Source organism: Neopsephotus bourkii, unplaced genomic scaffold (genome assembly GCF_033783945.1).
Source record: "Neopsephotus bourkii isolate Nb327-2 ecotype Australia unplaced genomic scaffold, CSIRO-AGI_Nbou_v1 NB_1019, whole genome shotgun sequence".
In the NCBI taxonomy this organism is placed as follows: domain Eukaryota; kingdom Metazoa; phylum Chordata; class Aves; order Psittaciformes; family Psittacidae; genus Neopsephotus; species Neopsephotus bourkii.
In genome coordinates, this window is record NW_026901508.1 from 178,753 (window position 1) to 203,057 (window position 24,305).

Consider the following 24,305-nt stretch of genomic DNA (forward strand, 5'->3'; position numbering starts at 1 on the left):
AAGCAAATGTTGGGTTTTCTTCTGCTTTCTGAACAGATATTGTAATCTCTGAAGAGTCATGATTTGTAGAACAATTGGGGGGTTGTTAGAGATATTATGTAATGCATTTTACCAGTTAGAAGAATGGCATTTTGGCTGTTTTCTAGTATTGCAAATTAATCTTTTCCGATGTCTTTATTTTCTGCCTTCTGAATATTGTCCTTCTGCCTTCTGTTGAGTCCAGCATGTGGTGAATTCAGCGATGGGTACTGTGATCCAGTATTTGTAATGCCCAGAATTGTGAAGGAGCAAAAGCAGCAGGGACCCCCTGTTTATTTACTCAGCCTGGGGTGGCCCTCTGCATCATGATCCCTTCCTTGATTGTCAGTTCCAGCATTAGTATGGACAAACTGAACTCAAATTAATTTCTCCCAGCCTTCTTTTTTAACCGAAGAAGAGAAAGACCACATTAAATATAGAATAAAATTCTGGGTTCTGTACAATTTGCCAGGAAATAAAGACATTTTCAGAAAGCTAAATATTATGTTTTCAATACTTGTGAATATAAGGTAAAACACTGGCAGAATTCTGTGCTGACGTGTTTTTTTTTTCCCAAGGTCATATTGATTTGTAGCTGAACACTAAATCTGGAGCAAGAATATTTTTTAGTTATGATGAACAAATAGTGCAAGATTTTTTATGTGGACACTTTTGCTTTGTGTCCTCTGTGCACTCCACCACCACCTTCACCCCGAGAAATTTGCTGGCATATTTAATTTCAGGCGATGTAACAGCTGTGTTCAGACTGTTATTCCCTGTCTTTTGCTAATAGTCCCATTATTGAAAGTCTTCACAGAGATCAGATTTTTAGTAAGATTTTTCAGACTGTTTTCTATTACTAGGTTGTCTGAACATATGTGGCAAGAGGCCTAACTTAGCACAAGGGCAGTATGTTTATTTTAGACTTTTATCAGATGACAGATAAAGTTCTGGGTGCCATCTTTCAGTTGCATTTATAGTGTATGAGTGAATTTTTCATAATTTTTTCTCTTTTGCTTTGTCTTTCAGCAGTTATGTGTTGGAAGATCAGCTAAAATAATGTATTGCAGTAGTTTAGTATTCATAACACTGCTTAGAGTGCAGAAAGGACTTAAAGTTCACTTTAAATTATTTACCACAGCTTGTGACTTTTTGAGGATTAAAATCTTATGCATCTTTCCATAAATGTCAATTACTTCACTTATATAAGAATTCAAGTGCACATATGCCTGTAAAAGGGGAAAATTTTGTAGACATATGCTTTCAATATGACTGTATATTTAACTGAAAAATCACCTGTTAGTGAGCAGTCCTAGCTTAAGCATTGAATCATAGAATAGTTAGGGTTGGAAAAGACCTTAAGATCATCAAGTTCCAACCCCCCTGCCATGGGAAGGGACACCTTACTCTAAACCATATTACCCAAGGCCTCGTCCAACCTAGCCTTGAACACTGCCAGGGATGAAGCATTCACAACCTCCTTGGGCAACCTGTTCCAATTTCTCACTACCCTAACAGGAAAGAATTTCCTCCTTATATCCAATCTAAACTTCCCCTGTTTAAGTTTTAACCCATTACCCCTTGTCCTACCACTACAGTCCCTAATGAAGAGTCCCTCCCCAACATCGCTATAGGCCCCCTTCAGATACCGGAAGGCTGCTATGAGGTCTCCACGCAGCCTTCTCTTCTCCAGGCTGAACAGCCCCAACTTTCTCAGCTGATCTTCATATGGGAGGTGCTCCAGTCCCCTGATCATTCTCGTGGCCCTCCCCTGGACTTGTTCCAACAGTTCCATGTCCTTTTCATGTTGAGGACACCAGAACTGCACACAATACTCCAAGTGAGGTCTCACAAGAGCAGAGTAAAGGGGCAGGATCACCTCCTTCGACCTGCTGGTCACACTCCTTTTCATGCAGCCGAGGATACGGTTTGCTTTCTGGGCTGCGAGCGCACACTGCTGGCTCATGTTCATTTTCTCATCGACCAGCACCCCCAAGTCCTTCTCCACAGGGCTGCTCTGAATCTCTTCTCTGCCGAGCCTGTAGCTGTGTCTGGGATTGCTCCGACCCAGGTTTAGGACCTTGCACTTGGCATGGTTAAACTTCATGAGGTTGGCATCAGCCAGGGACCTCACAAGCGTGTCAAGGTCCCTCTGGATGGCATTCCTTCCCTCCAGAATATCAACTGAACCACACAGCTTGGTGTCATCAGCAAACGTGCTGAGGGCGCACTCCATCCCACTGTCAGCGACGAAGATGTAAAACAAGACTGCTCCCAACACCGTTCCCTGAGGAACACCACTCGTTACTGGTCTCCAGCTGGACATTGAGCCATTGACCATAACTCTTTGTGTGCAACCCTCCAGCCAGTTCTTTATCCACCGAGTGGTCCATTCATCAAATTGATGTCTCTCCAATTTAGAGACAAGAATGTCGTGTGGGACAGTGTCGAACGCTTTACACAAGTCCAGGTAGATGACATCAACTGCTTTACCGCTGTCCATCAGTTCTGTCAATCATAGAAGGCCACCAAATTGGTCAGGCAGGATTTCCCCTTGGTGAAGCCATGCTGGCTGTCACCAAGCACCTTGTTGTTTTTCATGTGCCTTAGCATGCCTTCCAGGAGAATCTGCTGAAGATTTTGCCAGGCACAGAGGTGAGACTGACTGGTCTGTAATTGCCCGGGTCATCCATTTTCCCCTTCTAAAATGGGGGTTATATTTCCCTTTTTCCAGTCGTCGGGAACTTCACCTGACTGCCATGATTTTTCAAATATGATGGCCAGTGGCTTAGCAACTTCATTTGCCAGCTCCTTCAGGACCCACGGATGGATTTCATCAGGACCCATGGACTTGTGCACATTCAGATTTTTAAGATGGTCTCGAACCAATTCCTCTCCTACAGTGGGCCCAAGGTCTCCATTCTCACAGTCCCTGCGTCTTCCAAGACTTGGGTGGTGCGGTCAGAGCCTTTGCTAGAAGACCGAGGCAAAGAAGTCATTCAGAACCTCAGCCTTCTCCAAATCCTGTGTAGCTAGTTCACCCGAGAGCTTCCTGAGGGGGCCTACGTTCTCCCTAATCTGTTTTTTATTTGCTATGTACCTGTAGAATCCCTTCCTGTTATCCTTAATATCCCTAGCCAAGTTTAATTCTAACTGGGCAGCTTTCCTAATCTGGTCCACCTTCTTCCCGGACACATCCCTGTACTCTTCCCAGGCTGCCTGTCCTTGCTTGCTTCTATAAAGCTCTTTTTCATTTGAATTTTCCTCAGGAGCTCCTTATCCATCCAAGGAGGTCTCCTGGCCCTCCTGCTGCACTTCCTTCTAGTTGGGATGCAACACTCCTGAGCTTGTAGCAGGTGATCCTTGAAGACCAACCAAGAGTCTTGAGCCCCCCTGCCCTCTAGGGCTATATCCCATGGAACCTTACTAAGCAGGTTCCTGAAGAGGCCAAAGTCTGCTTTTTTGAAGTCCAGGGCAGTGAGCTTGCTGCACGCTCTTCTCACTGTCCTAAGGATCTCAAATTCAACCATCTCGTGGTCGCTGCATCCAAGGCTGCCCTGCAGTGCCACATTTCCAACAAGCCCTTCCCTGTTGGTGAGCACAAGGTCAAGCATGGCACCTCTCCTTGTCGGTTCCTCTATTACTTGCAGAAGGAAGTTGTCTTCCACACAATCGAGGAACCTCCTGGATTGCTTGTGCCGGGCCGTACCGTCATTCCAACAGATGTCAGGGTGGTTGAAGTCACCCATGAGAACGAGGGCCTGTGAGCGTGAGGCTTTTCCTATCTGCCTATAGAGTGCTTCATCCGCAGATTCCTCTTGATCAGGTGGTCTATAACAGATCCCCACAGTAATGTCTCCCATCGCTGTTTTCCCTTTAACCCTGACCCACAAGCTCTCTGTTAACTGCTCACCTGTCCCCAGACAGAGTTCCATACTCTCCAGCCTATCCCTAACATAAAGGGCAACTCCCCCTCCGTGCCTGCCAGGCCTGTCTTTTCTAAAGAGTCTGTAACCTTCCATTCCAACACTCCAGTCATAGGAGCCATCCCACCATGTTTCTGTGATGCCCATTATATCATACCCCCATAGACGAGCACACATCTCTAATTCCTCTTGTTTGTAAGCCATGCTACAGGCATTTGTATACAGGCATCTGAGCCGAGCTCCAGATGAAGCTGGCTCATTGGCTAGGGCAGCTGGAATATCTCTGCATTGCTCCGAGCATTTATTATAGGTGCTGGCAACTGAGTGGGTGTGTTGGGATGGAATGATGCCCCCCTCCCCCAACACATCTAGTTTAAAGCCTCCTTAACCAGTCTGGCAAGCCTCCTACCATGCATGATGCTGTAATAAAGTTTAATCATACAATACTTTTTCTGTGATTGTGAGCTGTGGTTTTGCATAGTGAGTTGTTTCTTATTTAGTAGGAATACTAAAATAAATTTAGAAGTACATTTTTTTCCAAGAAAAAAATAAATAATCAAGACTGGGAGTATGTGTTAAGGAAACTCGTTCTAGAAATTTTATTACTTTTGATAAAAATGAACATTACTAACAATCAAAATTAATGCTGCATTTAAAAGAAATTCTTAAGTATTTTATGGTATGGAAATGAGCATTGGAGCCATAAAACTGCTGTTTGGTGATACGACAACAATGTAACAAAAAATGTACAAGAAACTATTTTAATGTTAATGTCCACAGTCTGATTTTAACCTCTTTTCAGACTAAATGTTTGGGGCAAACTTTTACTCCTTCCTTATTACATCTTTACTTGTTATCTGTCTGGAAACTTTGGAGACACTGTTGTGTTTTTGGGAGGATATGCTGTGGGATTTTTTTTTATTGGGAGGTGGGGTTTCTGTGGTTTTGTGTTTTGGGTTGTTTGGTTTTTTTTTTTCTTCTTTTTTTGATTTGTTTGGGGGGGATGCCTGTGGGGTGTTTGGGCTTTTTTGTTTTGTTTTTTCAGTTAAAATCTGGTTAGTCTACCCCATTTTGGGGCTGTTCACCCTGGAGAAGGCTGCATGGAGACCTCATAGTAGCCTTCCACTATCTGAAGGGGGCCTGCAAGGATGATGGAGAGGGACTCTTCAGTAGGGACTGTAGTGATAGGACAAGGGGTAACGGGTTCAAACTTTGTCAGCAAGTACCATGTGCCTATAATCCAGGACTTTGTTAATATAATAAAGCACTTCAGAATAGAAGAAAGAGTTCTGCATGTAGTTTCAGCCCAGTTACTGGGCTTTAACAGATTTAATCTCCAGTTATTTGATGTCAGAATTGTTTTGGAAATTAAATGCTCTGTATCTGCACAAAAAAAAAGTACATTACTTTTAGATATAAAAGTGATACTGAAGAACGTTTTTTTTTAAATTGTGAATATTACAATGTGCTAAGTCTTCTCAAAATCACTGCAAAATCTTTATGTTGTATACTTTGCTATTTCTTTCTATAGAAGCTTACCTTCATAGAATTGCTATCTAGAACTGAGGGTTGTGAAAGCATGTGTTGTATTTTCTGAACTATTTATTTGGTTTATTTTTATTTTGAAAGCTCATATAGAGAATTGAATTTTTTTCTTTTTTTTTTTTTTAATGCTTCCCAGCAGTTGTAGGTAGATGTTAATGGCTGTAAAGTTTATAATCTGTCTGTATGTAATAATTTATGAAATTAGAGATTTCCTTGATAAAAAGGAAATACATGTAAAGTAATGATGCCTTCTTCTTAATAGGGATGATGATGTCGCAGTTTAGTATTTCTCAGAATTCTGTGCGAGGCAGTCCTGCATCTTCCAGTTATCAACAAACCACTATCTCACATAGCCCTTCCAGGTAACTTTCTTTTTAAATGGGGTGGGATTGGCAGCAATCTGCAAATTCTTCCTACGGTAACAGTCAATTATTGTTGCAAGTATGTGAATGGAAAATGTTCATTTTCAAGACAGATTTTTTTTTATCTGACAGCAGGGTGAGTTTCTTCAGCTAGCAAAGAAACATCTTTTTGTTAGCAAGTTAATCTTAGTATTCTGACTACTCCTGATTCCCCGTTCTCTCTCTCTCCAATCATTTTGGCAAAGTTTCTTAACTTTCTTTCCTGCTTAAGGGATTTCCCTGCCTCCTGCCACCCCTCCAGCTGTTCTCTACCTGGGACAGAGACTGAAACTGGTGGCAGGAGGATAGAAAAGGCTGTGTGTTCTGGCATGTGTAGCAGTACTAATGTGACAGGAGGGAAGGAAAGAAAGCTTTTAAAAACATGGAGTACTGCTATAATAGTTATATGAAAAGCTGCTCAGAGGAGGTTAGGCCCAGTTGGTTTTTGTTTTTTTTTTGGGTTGGGGTTTATCTTTTTTTTTTTTTTTTTTCAAACTTTGTCAGCAAGTACCATGTGCCTATAATCCAGGACTTTGTTAATATAATAAAGCACTCCAGAATAGATGAAAGAGTTCTGTATGTAGTTTCAGCCCAGTTACTGGGCTTTAACAGATTTAATCTCCAGTTATTTGATATCAGAATTGTTTTGGAAATTAAATGCTCTGTCTCTGCACAAAAAACCCAGTACATTAGTTTTAGATATAAAAGTGATACTGAAGAAGGTTTTTTTTTTAAATTGTGAATATTGCAATGTGCTAAGTCTTCTCAAAATCATTGCAAAATCTTTATGTTGTATACTTTGCTATTTCTTTCTATAGAAGCTTACCTTCATAGAGTTGCTATCTAGAATTGAGGGTTGTGAAAGCATGTGTTGTATTTTCTGAACTATTTATTTAGTTTATTTTTATTTTGAAAGCTCATATAAGAATATAGGTTAATAGAATAAGTTGTATTCACTGGACTTTGGGTCAGGTCCTACCTAACTGCCTATCACATTCCAGCATCTTACCAGCATAGTTCTGTCAGATGCAGTTCTTTGAAATCTTACTGGAAAAATCATATTTAGAGTAGACGGCTCCTTGTTAATCCTAGTGAGCTAGTTATGTGGTAATTAAACCTTAGCTGTCACTTTCATTCAAAGTTCTAGGACTAGTTTTTGGAAACATACCTTGTTTTAGTAAACCTGCAGATCTTATTATCTTAATAAATATTTCTGTGACTGTTTCCTTTCCCTGGTAGAGGTTTTATGAATGCTTTTTATTCTATTCTTCACTTTTACTAATGGAGTACCCAAGCTCTTAAGTAATAATTGAAGTTGGGGAGGTATTGTTAGTTTAAAATACTACTTTTGAAGGGGTTTCTTGACTGCACTGGAATTTTGTCTCTTACAAAAGTTATAATGTTCCAAATGTATAATTTTCCAAAAGAAATATAAATTTGTCTAAATTTTCTTTTCCAACTTTTTAAAACTTTATTTTTAGCCGGTTTGTGTCACCACAGACAAGCTCTGGTAATAGATTTTTGGCACCACAGAACAGTCCAGTGCCTAGTCCATATGCTCCTCAGAGTCCTGCAGGATACATGCCGTATTCACATCCTCCAAGTTATACAACACATCCTCAGATGCAGCAAAGTAAGCCTGTGATCTTTGTTTTATTCTTCTATCTCATGTCAGCTTTACTTTTATGTGCATGTTTTGCAGCTGTCTAATATCTTTGAAGGAGTTATGTGCTTTATGCAAATCTTTGAGTTGATAGGGACTTTTTTCGATATGTTTAAGTTTTGCTTTCCTGACTGTACAGAGTGCTAGTATATACTTTATTTAAAAAAAAAAGGGGGGGGGGGGGAGAAGGAGGGGGAGGAGGAGAAGAAATATTAAAACATGTTAATGTTAAACTGCTCCTTCCCTTCTCCCCTACGTACACTGATTTTTTTATAGCTGTCATGTATAAATGAGAACAGAAAAATCAGAACAAAACCCCTTTTATTTGTTATGGCAATTGTTTATCTGTACTAGTGAAAACCTAGATTTTGCTTGTGCAATGTAAGTTTTGCTGTGAGCTTTGTTAGCCTTACCAAACCTTTGTAGTGTAGACTAGACTAAGTTGGCTAGAATTAAGCTCAAGGTATGCGCTAACTGACAAAACATGACCTTCAGAAATAATGGATTTATTTGTTCTTCCCTTTTCTAGAAAGTTTTTTTTTTTAAGTAGAATCCTCATTTGATTCTTTCAAATTATCTGTTCTTGAAGTTTAGTAATGTGCTTAGAATTTATATAGCTGTTCTGTATCTAACGTTGTGTGTCTCATTAATACCTTGGAAGTTACTAAAGTACTAAACTAGTCAATACAATTTATATAGAGGAAAATAAAGTTTTCTATAACTTATAAGGATATGATTGGTGTAGATGTGGAGGGAGCTTGGCTAATTGTACATGCAGTTTAGGTTTTAAATCCTCTTGAAAATTCAGTTCTTAGATATCTAATTTTATTCAAGGTATTTGTGGCAAAAGTATTCAATCAAGAAAGTTGTATCCTTATTCAGATTCCAAATCTCTTGCATCCAGCTTATTAATATCCACTATTATTGTGTTCTCTGTGAATTTTTTTAGAGTTAATGACTATGTGAATATATCAGTATACTTTATTCACTTTTTTTTTTATTTCAGCTTCAGTATCAGGTCCCATTGTCACAGCTGGGATGAGAAATATTCATGAAAATAACGTTTCAAGTCAATTGTCTGGAAATTCAGCTAATCATCATGCTGATAATTCTAGACATGGCTCAAATGAAGACTACCTACAGATGGTGCACAGGCTAAGTAGTGACGTATGTTACCTCGATCAGTTTATGATGATAAAGCAAGTATGTGTTTAGCTGCTTTAGAAGTCAAATATTTTACTATGTTGTTGATGAATAAAACCACTGAAAATGTTTCAGACGTGTGCACTCAACTGTGCAACTTTAATGTGTGTTAATTTTGTCTACATCGCTCTTTCCTTGGAACTGTTTGTAGCATTGATTCTGGTGAAATTATGAAAAGTAAAAATTTGTACTCGTATGTGAGTTTATTTTAAAGAAATGGTAGAGTGTCTCTGCAATTGCTGCAGCAATATCTTGATGCAAACAATACTAGATTCTATATAGGTATATAGTTAACTTGTCTTTCTGAAGATTCCCACAACTGTCAATTAGACTTGACATATTGGAATAACCTATTGGGTAATATAGTAGTGTTGTCAAAGGCAAAAATTCCTTTTGATGCTTTTTCTTACTGGTCTATTATATACTTTTATGGCCTGTATTCTTTAGAAGACATTTTCCCCCATTGATTTGAGTTCATGTGGGAGAAATTCTTGTTGAAATCTTAAATATAAAGGAAAAAAAAAAACAAAAAAAAAAAACCTTTCTCCCACAGTGTTTTGAAGTTCTTAATTTTCTTCTTAATGAGCATCTCATCCTGTGGATGAAGCATGTTGGGATTAAGTTTCATTTTCATTTTTTTACTTTAGCTCTTTGAACAGTGTGGTCATAGTGATGCCTACAACAGTAGTCATAACAGTAGTTACAAAACTTCATCAAAACCTGATGGCAAGCAGAAGCCACCTTTGGTGTCTTTGGGTGTGTGCATTTTATTTAGCTTACAAAAAACGGGCAACTCTTGTTTTCCACTTAACTTGTGGAAAGAAAAAAGTGTTGTATTCAACAATTGTACTATTAATGCCAGGCTCCCTAAATACCCTACCAGGATTAATACACTAGAAATCTAAGAGAATTTATTTTAGTAATTTTTTTTAATGCAACAATTATGCTGATTAAAATATTAACTAAGAAGAGAGCTTTGTAATGAAGATATTTATCATGAAACACAGTCATCAGATGTTTTTCTTAGTCTTTGCTTCAGCAGTGCAGATTCTTCAAAATAAGCTGTTCTTAGCATTAAGCGTATGTATAAACCCCCAACTATGTTAAAGGTACATTTTCAAGAGAGTCTTCATTTTGTTAAGATATTTGGAAAACTTTAACATTAGGATAATTTATTTCACAATGTTCAAAGAGGAAGTCGTTAAATATATTCAACCCTAATTTTGTGATCCAAGCAATGCAACCACATCCTAGTTTGTGAGAACTTAGAAATGAAACTCATTCAAAACTGACAGGCTATGAAAACATAAAACGTACCATCACTCTTTGGTTTAGAGAAATACTAAAGGTAAAAGGTAATTATAGCTTTAAAAGCTGATTTTAGTAGTTATCATGCAGAAAAGAGTTTGAAGAATTTGGATTAATTGAAGTTTTGCATCTGTGTATGTATAATAAGCTTAATCGTAATCTCGCAGCCTCTTCAGAATCAGCGTGACATTTGGCACAGATAGTTATGAATGAGTATTATTAAATCGTACATCTTAAAAGCTTTAACTATTGCTTAGTCTTTTTCTTCATTTTAGGATTTGGTTGCTTTAAAAATTATGAATAGCTACAGGATATTGTATATTTGCATTATATTATTTTACAGAATCAGGAAGTATATCCTTGAATGTTCATTGCACATATACTCAATTTAAGCACAATTTTTTTATAAACTTGAGAACATTCATAGAACAAAAATTCATGCTTTCAGTTCACCATTTAATGAAGTTCTGAATTAGGAAACAGTAAATGAGCACTTCTGAAAACGTCAGCTCCGGTAGGAATGGCATGTGTACCTGAAAGGTCATCTACCTAGTCTGTTTAGTTAAGAAAAGGTACTTTTGCCTTGACAGTTATAAGTAGAAAACCTCTCCTGTCCTAATAAAACATATATGTTAAAAAGTTTCTAAGCTCCACCACCACCGAATATTTTTGGGTTTTGTTGGTTTTTTTTTGTTTTGTTTGTTTTTTGAGATTTATTTCAATTCAAAGGTAAGTCAGGTTTGAAAAATATCAGCTCCATGATTTCAGTGTATTAAATAAACAAGTAACTTGTACATTCATTTTGACTTGCAATAAAGCACATGTAAGTTTAATGTATAGTTCTTTTTATTGCATTGAATCTGAATATTAGATTTCTTTACACATGAGGCTTTCATCATGTGAGGCAACAAGTCTTTTTGCAAGCACTGTTGCAAAAATAAGTGTAATTAATAGCACAGCATGAGTTTTGGATTCATGTTGCTGTGGGAGGGGAAAAAAAATGAATAGACTTGTTTTGTAAGTTGTCACGGTTTAAGTATGAACCCAGTGCTCATAGATGGTAAAACTGATGAAATCTGGTTTCGTACAGATTTATACTCTTTGCATTGTAAGCACCTTTAGTCCATAAATATCAGTCTCTTTTCCTTTTCCCTAATCTGTGTGAACTGTGCCTTCGCCACGCATAACATGCACGGCGCCTAGTCTACTGCTATGCATGTAGTAATTGGCCAGTTGTTAGAGGGAGTGTGTAGTTGCTATCCATTTATGTCAGCTGCTGAAGTGGGAGTGCTATAGATTTTGTTTGGTCCTGATGTGTGTATGCTGGAGGGTATAAATACAGTGTTAGTTTGCTTAACTGTAAAAGTAAGATGGCTTTCTAATAAACTTTTAAGGGTAGATTAAATGAAAAAATGGCGAGTTTATTTAAAAAACAAAAATCAATTTTTTATACTCCTTTCAGTTGGTATTGTATAGAATCATAGAATGGTTAGGGTTGGAAAAGACCTTAAGATCATCTAGTTCCAACCCCCCTGCCATGGACAGGGACATCTTCCACTAGACGAGGTTGCTCAAGGCCCTGTCCAGCCTGGCCTTGAACGCTGCAAGGGATGGGGCAGCCACAGCTTCTCTGGGCAACCTCTTCCAGTGCCTCACCAGCCTCACAATACCAAACTTCTTCCTTATATCTAACCTAAACCTCCCCTGTTTAAGTTTAAACCCATTATCCCTTGTCCTATTGCTACAGTCCCTGATGAAGAGTACCTCTCCGGCATCCTTGTAGGCTCCCTTCAGATATTGGAAGGCTCCTATCACCTTTCTGCTTTTCAGCTCTTTACTATGAGTGCATGTAATAAAATCCTTCTAAATGGAATCTTAATGTCAACCGAAAACACTTATTTAGCTGGAAGACATATACATAGATTAATTTTTGTGTATGTGTTCTGGTCTTAGATTCTTCTTAAGGCTGATTGTGCTCTGTAATGTTGCCTATATAGTAGTCTAATAACAGTCTGAATTACAAAGATTTTTGTATGAATCAATATTTTTAATATTTGTATGCTTTTTCATCCAGTCCATTTTATCAGTATATGTACTAATTTCAGTCTTTTTTTTATCAAGTGTTCATGTTCATAATGTTAATTTTTTTATCATTGTCACTTTAGGATGGCGATCCTTCAATAAGGAATGCTGCATCTTTTTCCTTGAGGTCACCACAGTCAGTCTGCTCTCCAGCTGGAAGTGATGGAGCCCTTAAAGGTAGTCTAGTGGTCATATATCTCAATGTATTTTTTTTTCCCCAGTTTTCAAGAATAGTGAGTTTAAAGAGGTTTTCAGTTAGTTCTCCTGACTTCTGTATTCCAGTAGTACTAAAGAGTATGTCATTAAGTTTTGGATATGAAATTGTTTTGAGCCCTGATCCAGAAGAAATTTCCGAAGGTCTAAAAATTGACTAATCATACTTCAAAACAAAGCTCAAATTCATAGAGGACAGAAGAATTTTAAATATTTTCCAATATGAGGATTAAATTCTTTGTAACAGTGGTTTCAGTTGCTCTACATAAAAATGGTTTAAAGGCAGCATTACAAGTATGTAATTGTCTTGATTGCAATAATCAGATTTTAAGAACATGGAAAGTACTTCAATGAACACAATATATCTAGCATAAATGAACCCTGAAAGCATTAGCTGTGGAGAAGGAATAGGGTGAACTGTCAGTCAACTGAGAAAATAATTCTTTAAGCTAAAATCTGGAATGCATACTGATGCTTTTAATATTATCCCAAAGAAGTAACAACCGAGATACACAAGATTTAGCAAGGTAGGGATTTGGCCATATTCCTGCTAATCTAGCTTTTCAGTACTTATGTATTTACATGGCAGTAGTAAAAAGATGAAACAGTACTTTCTTCTCTTTAGCCCTGAAGCAAAATTCTTTTTGGGTGATTAGGTTAGGTGGGGAGGGAGAACAGGATATGGGTAAGACTAGAGAAAGTGAGGGTATTGGGCTTGTGCAGCCTGGATAAAAGAAGTCTTGGAAGTGGGGCAGGACAGGACCTTAGAACAGTCTCCTCATAGGTATGAGGAGATTAACAGTAAGTCTTGAGTCAGGCTTTTCATAGTGTTATGGAGGAAGGATGAGAGACAGTGGACTTAATTTGAAATGAGAGGTTTTGACTAGGTATAAGGAACAGCTGTTTCATTATCAGGACAGTTGAGCATTGGAAAAGCCCAGAGAATCTGTGCATTTTCTATCCTTGGAGGTTTTCAAGACCAGGCTGGGTAAAGCCCTGCATAATATATCCTTGCTCACCCTGCTTTGAGCATGAGGATCGACTCCTGAGGTCCCTTCTTAACTGAATTATCCTATGATCCTGTGACTGCTAAATGATATCTGTGGTTTACCTTCTGTAGGCATATACTGTGTTAGTGATAGAAGAAACGTGGCTCAAATGCAAGTGAGAAGGACTTGTATAGTATGCCAGCAGCATCAATATTTTAGGAGGTCTTGTGCTAAAGGACTTGTAAGACTTCTTTAAATGGCAAAGACTGTTTTTCTTTTAACTCAGTATACAAAATACATGTTTGTTGAGCTTATCAGTTTAACAGCTAAGTTGCTTCCACTCAAGTATGTGATTACCACTCAGACAGAAGAATACTTGCATTATTTTTTTTTTTGTTAAAGTTGCTGCTGTTTCAATTGCTTGTTTTGGAACCCATTTTGAAGGTGTATCTTTTCAGATTTTTCTGAAAAAAAATCTGATTGTACAATTCAGATTGTAAATTTTAAGCATTAGAGGGGCTGAAAAAGTGCAAGAGAAGCTTTTTAATTTATTTACCTCTGTTAATTTTACTTTTTTCATTGATAAAGCACTCAAATGAAATACTGTTACTAATGGTGCTACCATTTTGCCTTCTTAAAGAAATTAATGAACCCTGACTGAGAGAACCTGTTCTTGATGCTTCAAGAATCATGCCATACATTTATTTCCTCTAATCTTGCATTTTTGAAATGTATTGAAGAGGTGTGGATAATTACAGTGTTACTTAGAATACATGATCCTTGAGTTTTTGGCCTATGATTTTGAGTGAAAGCGATTGGTTATGCTGCTAAATTTTCCAGTGATGAACAAACTGCAAATATCTATGCTGAGCTATTTGTTGCTACTCTCGTTAGTCCTTGAAGGCTTGGTTGACAAATTGCAGATTTTGATAAAGAAAATAAGCAAAATATTTGTTTGGGAGGACAAAAAGAAAGGCACTAGACATCATCAGTCCAGAGAAGGATCACAGGAAGGATATTATATATAAGTTTTCTTATATAATATAGAGATGTGGGGCAGTTATCAAAGTATGGGTACAGACTGCGTTTCTGTACTTCTGACATGGAAGTAGCAAGGACTTCTGGAGACTTGGAGAATGTGATAGTCCAGCCTTGAATTACTTTGGCTGTCTGATTGTGACAGAATCCAAATGAAGAATTTTTGTTTGCAACTCGGTCAAATATTTGAGAGATGGCAGAAGTTGCATTTGTTCTTTTGGGTGGTTATTTGCTTATTCGATGGCGTAAAATTTCTTTGTTACAGAAATTTTTGCCTCACTTCTGCTCCAGTAAAGGTATCTTTGCAGCTAAAGTTTTATCAGGTTCTAGGCTGGTCTTTATACTTTCTTTTTAATGTAAATTTTATATTTTTAGCTATGCAGACAGAATAGTGGCTCTGTTTTCATGCTATCATCTGTTACCACATCTGTTTTAATAGAAAATTAATTTCTATGAATTCATCTATAAAAAAATTAACATGAAGTATTTTACTTCTGTTGAGCTTGCAAAATATCCCATGTATCCATTACCCAAGATTGATTACTCATCAGAATCCTTTATCCATTTGTTCTACTTTCCCACTACTCTGGAATCTTTTTTTTTCTTTTTTGGTTGGTTGGTTAGTTTGTTTGTTTGCTTTATTGTTTGGGTTTTTTGGTTGGTTGGTTTTTTAACTTTAACCAACTTCTAAAGATTTGTATTAAAGGAAAGCCTTCCACAATGTTTTTAGTCTATTCCTTTCCAAAGAGGAGTTCATGTATTTACAGTCCTGTTTCCATAGAGTTTCATAAATTCTTGGGAAAACAACTCTAAGGAATATCAATAACCCTTATGAAACTATATAATTTTGCACTCTTTTCCAGAAATAAATTGTATTCCCTCCAGAAATTCTTAACGGGTACTTAATTATTTTCTGAATAATTTGGAAAGATCACTTTTATTTTCTTAGGGATTTATAGGACCTTTCCAGAGAGATTCCTCTACACTTGGTCTTTGCATGTATAGTGGGTGGCAAGAATTAGGAATCTTCTCAAATGTGTAGTACAAACTTCAGTGCTCTCAAAGGTACTTGTTAAAAAAAATTATCATCTCACCTTCTCTCCTTCAAAACAAATGTGGAAGAAATTTATTCAAAGATATTTTCTGACAGGGCCAAAACATATATTCATTCTTCTTTTTTTCTCCAAGTCTTATTTTTTTCCATGCAAGGATTCTTCTGAATGCAGCAGTTTTAAGCTAGAACAGCCAAAGCTGAGGCTTTTCATGAGGCATTTGAAGCTCTGGAGAAAGTGGTGTGACTTTTCTCTGAAAATTACTGAAGGAATATATGGAAAGTGAATACAATCTGTTTAAAAAAAACCTCCCAAATGTATGTTGTTCTTTGTCTCATATGCTATCCCCTTAAGTTTGAATATTAAGTTATGCTCTTTGAAAATGAATGTCAATATAGTCTGTTAATCGAAAGAAGTAATAGTTTTGTTATATCTAGTACAAAACTTGGGAAGATTTCCAGAGGGAAGGTACTGTGATCTTAGTAAACACAGCAGGAAAGGGCATAGGGGCTTCCAGTCTTCTTACCCTTATGTTGGATGTGCTGTATCAGTATCACTCCCAATAACTTTCATCTTTGTTTTGTTTTGTTTTGTTTGTTAAAATGTCGGTAATGGAGTTTCCTTACTCTTGCCATGCAACCTGTTCAAATTCTTACTGGTAGAAAGCTTTTCTCCTAATGCTTAGCCCTAATCATTTTTGTTGCAGTTAGGTATGACACTTCTTTCCAGTGAGCAAGGAAAACCAATTTGTCCTTATTGTTTATTATTATTTTATTTCTAGCAATCATTTACATATCAATGAATGTTATTGTGTCTTGTACTGATCTAATCTTCTACAGACTGAACAGCATGTGTTCTTTCTATCATCTTTACATAAGTAATTATTTCTGAGCTTTTAATTGTCTTTGGTTTTATCTGAATTCTAAATGGTCTGTATTTATCTCGATGCTGTACTGCCTTAAGTCAGTTACAACTCTATTTGAAGATTTAGAAGGATGAGTAGTCAGAAAAGTACTGTAGATGACCTTGTCATATGCAAATATAGCTGCTCTTTGGCGATAACTTAGTGTTGCAAGCTGTTATAAACATATTGCTGTCTTTCTGTAGAGCTTATCTATCTTCCTCTCATGTTATAATTGCTTTTTCTCAGATGAATAAAAAGTTTGTGCTGCTTCTTATTGAATTTCTGTTGTTTCAAACGGTTATTCCAATTAGTCAAGAAAACTAAATTTTGATTCTGTTTTTAAAAGCAGTTGTGGGCCTCTCACTTGACACCAAAATCTCATTTTTAGACTAATGACTAAAGTCATCTTTAGACTAATAAAATACTAATTCTGTTACATGAAAAGTTATTAATGACAATATTTTTCACTAATATTTTTGAGTGTTCTGGAAAGCTGCACTTGTTCACCTATATTCTGTTCATCAGTTTTTACCAAGAACAACTGATACTCTCAACACAGTTTTGCATTAGGTTGTACTGCAATTTTTGCAGTATTTTTGGCTAGATCATACTTCCTGAGTTTGTTACTCAAGTTGTTATGAGGGAGCTATATAGAAAGCCATGCTAAATCCAGGCATGGCACTCAGTTCTCCTTAATCCACAAAACAGATTTACAGAATAAAATTATTTTGATTTTATGATAGTTATTCATTAAAAAATCACCTTGGACTATGATCTCTTTGCTATTATCACAATCCTTATAGAGAAATTGTTTTTCTTGTATGTACTTAAATCACACAGACTATACATAATACTCTGTGCAGTCTTTTACCACCTTTTGAATAGACTATTTGGTTTCCCTTTTTGAATATGCTGTAGGCACAAATTCTCAAGAGAATTATTATAAATTCTGAGATAGGTTTAACCAGCATTCCAGGGTGATTTATCTGATTCCATTTTCATGAAAACACTCAATTTACATGAAGGTGATAAATAGGATTGTATTAAATAAAGCAAACAAAAAAAATAGATTTTTCCATTTACATATTGTAACTTATATTTGGCAGTAGTGCGTGAAGTTCCTCAGGATCTGTCATCACCAAGTTCTCAACTTTATCCAACACATATCAGTATGGGTGCAGTATGGGTATTGTAGTTTTCTCCTTCAGCTTCTGCCTTCAAGAACTTATTTACTGAATAATTACTCAGATGTGAAGTCTAATAATCCACATGTAGAAAATATGCCTTTATTAAAGCCTCTCTTTCAAAAGACTTTTTCAGTAAAATGTCTGGAATGCTGTATCGAGGTTTGCTGAACAACAGTTTGGTATCCGCTTGAATAATGTTCCTTGAGTCACAAGGGTCATTTTGCTATGGATTTAAAAAGGCATAGCAATTGAATGTTCCTGATGTTTCTCTCCAGTGTGTTATGAACTAAGTATTAGCCATCAGTCTTCATTTGTTCACTCATAGGGGTTTTTTTCCAGTTTTCAAGTATAGGGAACAATACTTCTGGCAAAATAGCCTGTAGGATGGGTAAAAGACTTTCTTTCAGCATCTGGGAACTGCTGCAAGGGATTTAAAGGAATGTGGAGATACTGTTTTGAGTTACCCATTTGAAGTTGTTGTTGTGCAAGTGAAAGCTAATACTTCTTTAAAATTCTTTACAATATGTGAATCCTAAGTTCCTGGTAACCTTAATAGTTGGATTTTAACTATGTGGATCATAACAAGGACTGTGATCAGTGGTTGGACTTTGGTGAATCAGCTTTAAAAGGTGAGTGGTCTCAGAAGAGGCTCAGAGATGATCAGAGAAAGTATTGTGAATGTTTAAATAAGATGTGAATAGAATAGAATATTTCTGTTGGAAGTGACCCTCTACAATGGTCATCTAGTCCAACTACCTGACCACTTCAAGGCTGACCAGAAGTTAAAGCATGTTATTAAGGGCATTGTCCAAATGCTTCTTCAACACCAACAGGCTTGGGGTATTGACCACCTCTCTAGGAAGCCTGTTCCAGTGTTTGACCAACCCCTCAAGAAAGAAATACTTCCTTATGTCCAGTCTTAATCTCCCCTGGCGCACCTTTGAAACATTCCCACACATCCTGTCACTGGATACCAGGGAGAAGAACTCAGCACCTCCCCCTCTACTTCTTCTCCTTAGGAAGCTAGCAATGAGGTTGCCCCTCAGCCTCCTCCTCTCCAAACTAGACAATCCCAGAGTCCTTAGCCACTCCTCATAGGACATGCCTTCCACAGCCCTTTTACCACCTTTGTTGCCCTGGATGTATTCAAGGACCTTAACATCCTTAAATTGTGGGGCCCAGAACTGCACACAGTACTCGAGGTGAGGCTGCACCAATGCTAAATAGAGTGAGCTAGTCACCTCTTTTCACCAGTTTGTTATACTGTGTTTGATGAACCCCAGGATGCAGTTTGCCCTCTTGGCTGCCAGGGCATACTGCTTGCTCATATTGAGCCTGCTGTCAACCAGCACCCCCAGATCCCTCTCTTTAGGGCTGCTCTCCAGCCAGTCCTCTCCCAATTTACACTTGTGTCTGGTGTTACTCTGTCCCAGATGCAGAAATGGGCATTTGGATTTATTAAATTTCATGCCATTAATGATTGCCTAATGCTCCAGTATATCTAGATCTCTCTGCAAGGCCTCTTATTAACAGCGCCTCCCAATTTGGTATCAACAAACTTGCTAATGGTGCATTCAACTCCTGCCTCCAGATCACTGATAAATATGACCAGAACCGGCCCTAGGATTGAGACCTGAGGAGCACTGCTGGTGACTAGTCACCAGCCAGTTGTAGCTGTCTTGCAAATTGGAATAACCTTGGCTAGTTTCCAGTTGGGGGGACATTCCCAGACTCCCAAGAGCTTTGGTAGATGATTGAGAGGGGTTCTGCTGTAGCATCCACTACCTCCTTCAGTGCTCTGGGATGAATTCCATCAGGCCTCATGGACTTGTGAACATTCACCTGATACAAATGGTCCCTTACAATTTCAGTGTCCACAAATGGAAAGTCACTGCTCCTGCAGTTGTGGTCCTCTGACTCAGAGGAACCAGGCAGCCCAAGGTATTATAAAAGCCTGATGCAAAAAAGACATTGAATGCCTCTATTTTTTCTTCATTCCCATTTGTCAGGTGACCATCTTCAACAAGTATTGTTCAATGTGTTCTGGACAGAGCCTTGTGCAACATGGTCTAGTGTGAGGCATCCCTGCCCATGGGAGTGTGTGAGGGGTGGAACTAGATGATCTTAAGGTCCTTTCAAACCCTAAGCATTCTATGAATAGCATAGCCTTTCTTCTTCTCTGACACAACTCTGTCCGGTTTCAACTCTAGTTCAGTTTGGCCTTTGATTTATTCTCCCTGCATACACGAACCACAGCTCTGTAATCTTCCTGAGAAGACTGACCTCGCTTCCAGAGGTCATACCATTTCTTTTTTTCTCTTAAGTTCCATGAGGAGTTCCGTGTTCAGCTACCCGGGTCTTCTGCTCAGCTTGCTTGACTTTTGATGCAATAGGATTGCCCGCTCCTGTGCTTTTAAAAGGTGGTTCTTAAAAACTGACCAGCACTCATGGATGCCTAAACCCTCAAAAGCAGATTCCCAGGGGACACTGCTAAGTAGCTCCCTGAAGACCTTCAAGTTTGCTCTCTTAAAATCCAGGGTAGCAACTCTACTGTCCTTTTTTCTCATTACACTGAAAATTTTAAAATTGACCATTTTGTGTTCACTGTGGCCAAGACAGCCACCTGCCATCACACCTCTCATGAGTCCTCCTGTATTCACAAAGAACAAGTCTAGGATAGCATCTTTCCTAATTCACTCCCTGAGTACTTGTGACAAAAAATTGTCTTCTACAAACTTCAGTAATTGCCCAAACTTGCCCATCAGAGCAGTATGGTATTCCCAGTTGATGTCTGGGAATTTGAAAACTTCTATAGGGACAAAGGCTACTGATCTATTTCTTTTTCTCCTAAACTGCCTGTAGCACAACTCATTAGTGATGCCATCCTGGCTGGGAGATCGATAGTAGACACCCACTGTGATGTCTCCTTTGTTTTCCATCCCTCTAATCCTCACCCACAGGCTCTCAACCACATCATCCCTAACTGTAAGTGCTGTGCAGTCAAACCTCTCTGTTATATACAGTGCAACAACCTCTCCTGCCCTGCCTATCCCTCCTGAACAGCCTTTTGGCCCTCTGTCCTAGCACTCCAGTTGTCAGACTCATTTCACCATGTCTCCCTAATACCAATGGCATCATAACTCTAGGAACAGATTAAGGCTTTTAGTTCATCCTGTTTGTTTCTCATACTGCTTGTGTTGGCGTACAAGCATTTCAGATGTGCTCGTGAAACCTGTGCTTTTAGGAGCAGCATAAATGTTCACACTAGCGTTGCCATTCTCAGGGGATGCCATGCCAACCCTTGGTTTACCTTCAGCTCTCCTGATGTTATCCCTCCCCCCATTGTTTCTAATTTAAAGCCCTCTCAGTCAGTCTTGCCAGCTTATAAGCAAAGTGGTGTTTCCCCCATTGGGACAGGTGGATCCCATCAGGACCCAGCATACCTTGCATTTAAAAGTCTCTTTCATGGTCATAAACCCCAAAGTTCTGGCAGAGGCACTAGTCCTGGAGGCAGGTATTGATGTCTTCAGCTCATCAATTTCTTCTGAAGTTTTTCCCCATTAATGGGAGGATTGAGGAAAATGCTGCCTGTGCTCCTGAACTTTTTAGCATTCTTTCTAGGGCCCTTAAATATTTTGATTGATCTTAGACTATTTGTTGCAGTATCATTAGTACCCACATGAAAGAGCAGGAGTAGGTAATAGTCTAAAGGCTTTGTTTAGTCTAAGTTTGTCAGTCATCCCTGATTCAGACCCTAGGGAGGCAGGAAACTTCTCTGAAAAAAGATGGTGTGGTCTGCAAATGGGTGATTCTGTTCCCTCAGGAGGGAATCACCGATGACCATAACTTGCCATTGTTTCTTCTCAACACTAGTCTTAATGCGGTTATTTTTGCAAGAGGTTGGTTGACCTGACTTTGGTGAGACTACTTGCATAGGTTCTTCCACTTCTATCTTATTGTATACTTTGTCTACCATACCCAGGACGTCATACCTATTCTGTAAACATACCTGAGAGGGTAAGGGTTTCTCTTATAGCTCTGTGCAGAGTATTGTAGCATAACTAGAAAGTGTAGAAACAGAAACTGTAAGATTTAGATGTCAGTGATGTGCGCAATCACCTGGACAGAAGCTTATTTGTTTACTACCCAAGTCACTGAGCAAGTGATGCTATTCCATGGTAAAAAACCAAGAAATGTTTTTGAAATTGCATTTTTAAGAAGGCTAAGTTACTGTCAGTGTAATGCATGTTACAGTTGCTCACATTATAAAAGATAAATCAGTTAAGAGTCACAGGAAAGAGAAGTGTTTGCGAGATTTGTAGTAGATAAAACTTCTTCCATACTTAGTGCCATCTACCAGTAGGAATCAGTAGGATAAACCAATTAGTACAGAGAACAGGTCCCAGGATTTTCATGGCTGGTCAGAATGACTGTTACTGAAAGACAATGGAGGTAGTGTTGATGGTATTCTGTGTAGAGACCTTATTTTCTATGATGTTACCTGCTTTGCAGCTATGTTTGGCATTATGCAGCTGGATGGCCGCATGCAAAGTCAATGGCTCAATGTCTGGCTGGAGACCAGTAACGAGTGGTGTCCCTCAGGGATCACTGCTGGGACCAGTCTTGTTCAACGTCTTTGTCGGTGACATGGACAGTGGGATTGAGTGCGCCCTCATCAAGTTTGCTGATGACACCAAGCTGCGTGGTTCAGTTGATATGCTGGAGGGAAGGAATGCCATCCAGAGGGACCTCAACACGTTTCTGAGGTGGGCTGATGCCAACCTTATGAAGTTTAACCATGCCAAGTGCAAGGTCCTACACCTGGGTCAGAGCAATCCCAGGCACAGCTACAGGTCGGGCAGAGAAGAGATTCAGAGCAGCCCTGTGGAGAAGGACTTGGGGGTGTTGGTCGATGAGAAAATGAACATGAGCCAGCAGTGTGTGCTCGCAGCCCAGAAAGCCAAATGTATCCTGGGCTGCATCAAAAGGAGCATGACCAGCAGGTCGAAGGAGGTGATCCTGCCCCTTTACTCTGCTCTCGTGAGATCTCACTTGGAGTATTGTGTACAGTTCTGGTGTCCTCAATATAAAAAAGACATGGAACTGTTGGAGCAAGTCTATAGGAGGGCCACGAGGATGATCAGGGGACTGGAGCACCTCCCATATGAAGACAGGCTGAGAAAGTTGGGGCTGTTCAGCCTGGAGAAGGCTGCATGGAGACCTCATAGCATCCTTCCAGTATCTGAAGGGGGGCTACAGGTATGCTGGGGATGGACTATTCATTAAAGACTGTAGTGACAGGACAAGGGGTAATGGGTTAAAACTTAAACAGGGGAAGTATAGATTGGATATAAGGAAGAAATTATTTCCTGTTAGGGTGGTGAGGCACTGGAATGGGTTGCCCAGGGGGGTTATGAATGCTCCATCCCTGGCGGTGTTCAAGGCCAGCTTGGACAAAGCCTTGGGTGAGATGGTTTAGTGTGAGGTGTCTCCAACCATGGCAGAGGGGTTGGAACTAGATGATCTTAAGGTCCTTTCCAGCCCTAACTATTCTATGATTCTATTCTATCTGGATAGCCATCAGTATTTCCTGTTCAGCAGTGATACAATGACCTTCCCGAATCAGTGGAGAATCTGGTTTTATCTCACAAATTTTACGTGTTCCTGCCATATAGAAGGAATTTGGAGAAAGTTCTTTTATGGATACTACGGAAAGTCAGTTATTTTTTCCTCAATTAGTACATGTCCATAGATTTAGACTCAATATCTGTTCCTTAAAGAACATTCTGAAATTTGGTTCATTCCCAAAGGTAATATCTGAAGGTCAATGTATGATCTATACAAATGGATCCATATATAAATGTATGATCCATAAAAACGTTTATTCTGTTATCAGCAAGTCTTGTAAGAGCTTTGTTCTCAGACATATAATGGCTCAAGCCTTCTCCCATAGGAAATATTTCAGATTGATTTCAACATTAATAGGCACAACTCTCTCTGTAATGGGTGATGTTTTGTCTGAAGTCTAAGTATCCAGCAGAATATGGTACATGTTTAACGTGTACCTGTTCAAATCTGTTAGTGTTTGTGGTAGAATGAAACTGTTGGAGAATGCTTCCTCTTTTTCAATTTATTTTCACCTCAATATATAGGTATTTTAGTTTGTAAGCCTCTTTGTTGCCAGAGGCTTAGCCATCATTAGACATCTCGGAAGTATGTGAAGTTATTGCCAGAACATGTACTCTTAAAATGCAGCTTATAGGCCTTACTATCAACACCTTTCAGGAATTTCCTTCAGGAGGAAGTTACTTTCAAATACCTGCCTAGAAGAGGAAAACTTGTTTTTTCATTTACTGGATTCCAAGTATGTTTGATGGAATGCACTGCAATCCTTCTGACTTCCACAAGTCTACCCAAAGATAAAAAAACCCACCTTATCTGTTGGTGCAGTGGGATTTTTCTTTTTTATCAGCATGAGAAATAATGAATACAACAGTCTTATCAAATTTACTTAAATGTTTAGGACAAGGGAGAATCAAATCTATGTCCTATTTGAAGTGTAACTGTGAAAAATGGTAAATGTTCCATTGTTGCAACTTTAGAAATATTCATTTAAGAGAGAATTCAAGAGGAAGATGTCAGATCTCTGAAAATTTTGAACTGCCTCTAATATTTGTAGAAATAAAAATGCAGCTTGTATTTTCAGTGAATAGTATTCATTGCCTTTAAATTAGTAGCTAGCAGTTTCTGCTATACATTACACTGAGATAGTCTCA

The 24,305-nt window shown here is 38.5% G+C and overlaps 1 protein-coding gene across 6 annotated transcripts in view; it reads left to right on the plus strand.

Moving 5' to 3' along the window:
* Positions 1-24,305, plus strand: part of LOC133215963 (nipped-B-like protein) — a 268,197-nt gene that overhangs the window by 67,474 nt on the left and 176,418 nt on the right. For all 6 annotated transcript variants that reach the window (XR_009726531.1, XM_061360335.1, XM_061360337.1 and 3 more), the window contains exons 5-8: positions 5,752-5,851; positions 7,372-7,523; positions 8,560-8,720; positions 12,230-12,323. Coding sequence is in view for 5 of the 6 variants with exons in the window: in XM_061360335.1 (XP_061216319.1) it covers positions 5,752-5,851; positions 7,372-7,523; positions 8,560-8,720; positions 12,230-12,323 (507 nt within the window). In the remaining variant the exon portion in view is untranslated. The remainder of the gene's footprint in view (positions 1-5,751; positions 5,852-7,371; positions 7,524-8,559; positions 8,721-12,229; positions 12,324-24,305) is intronic.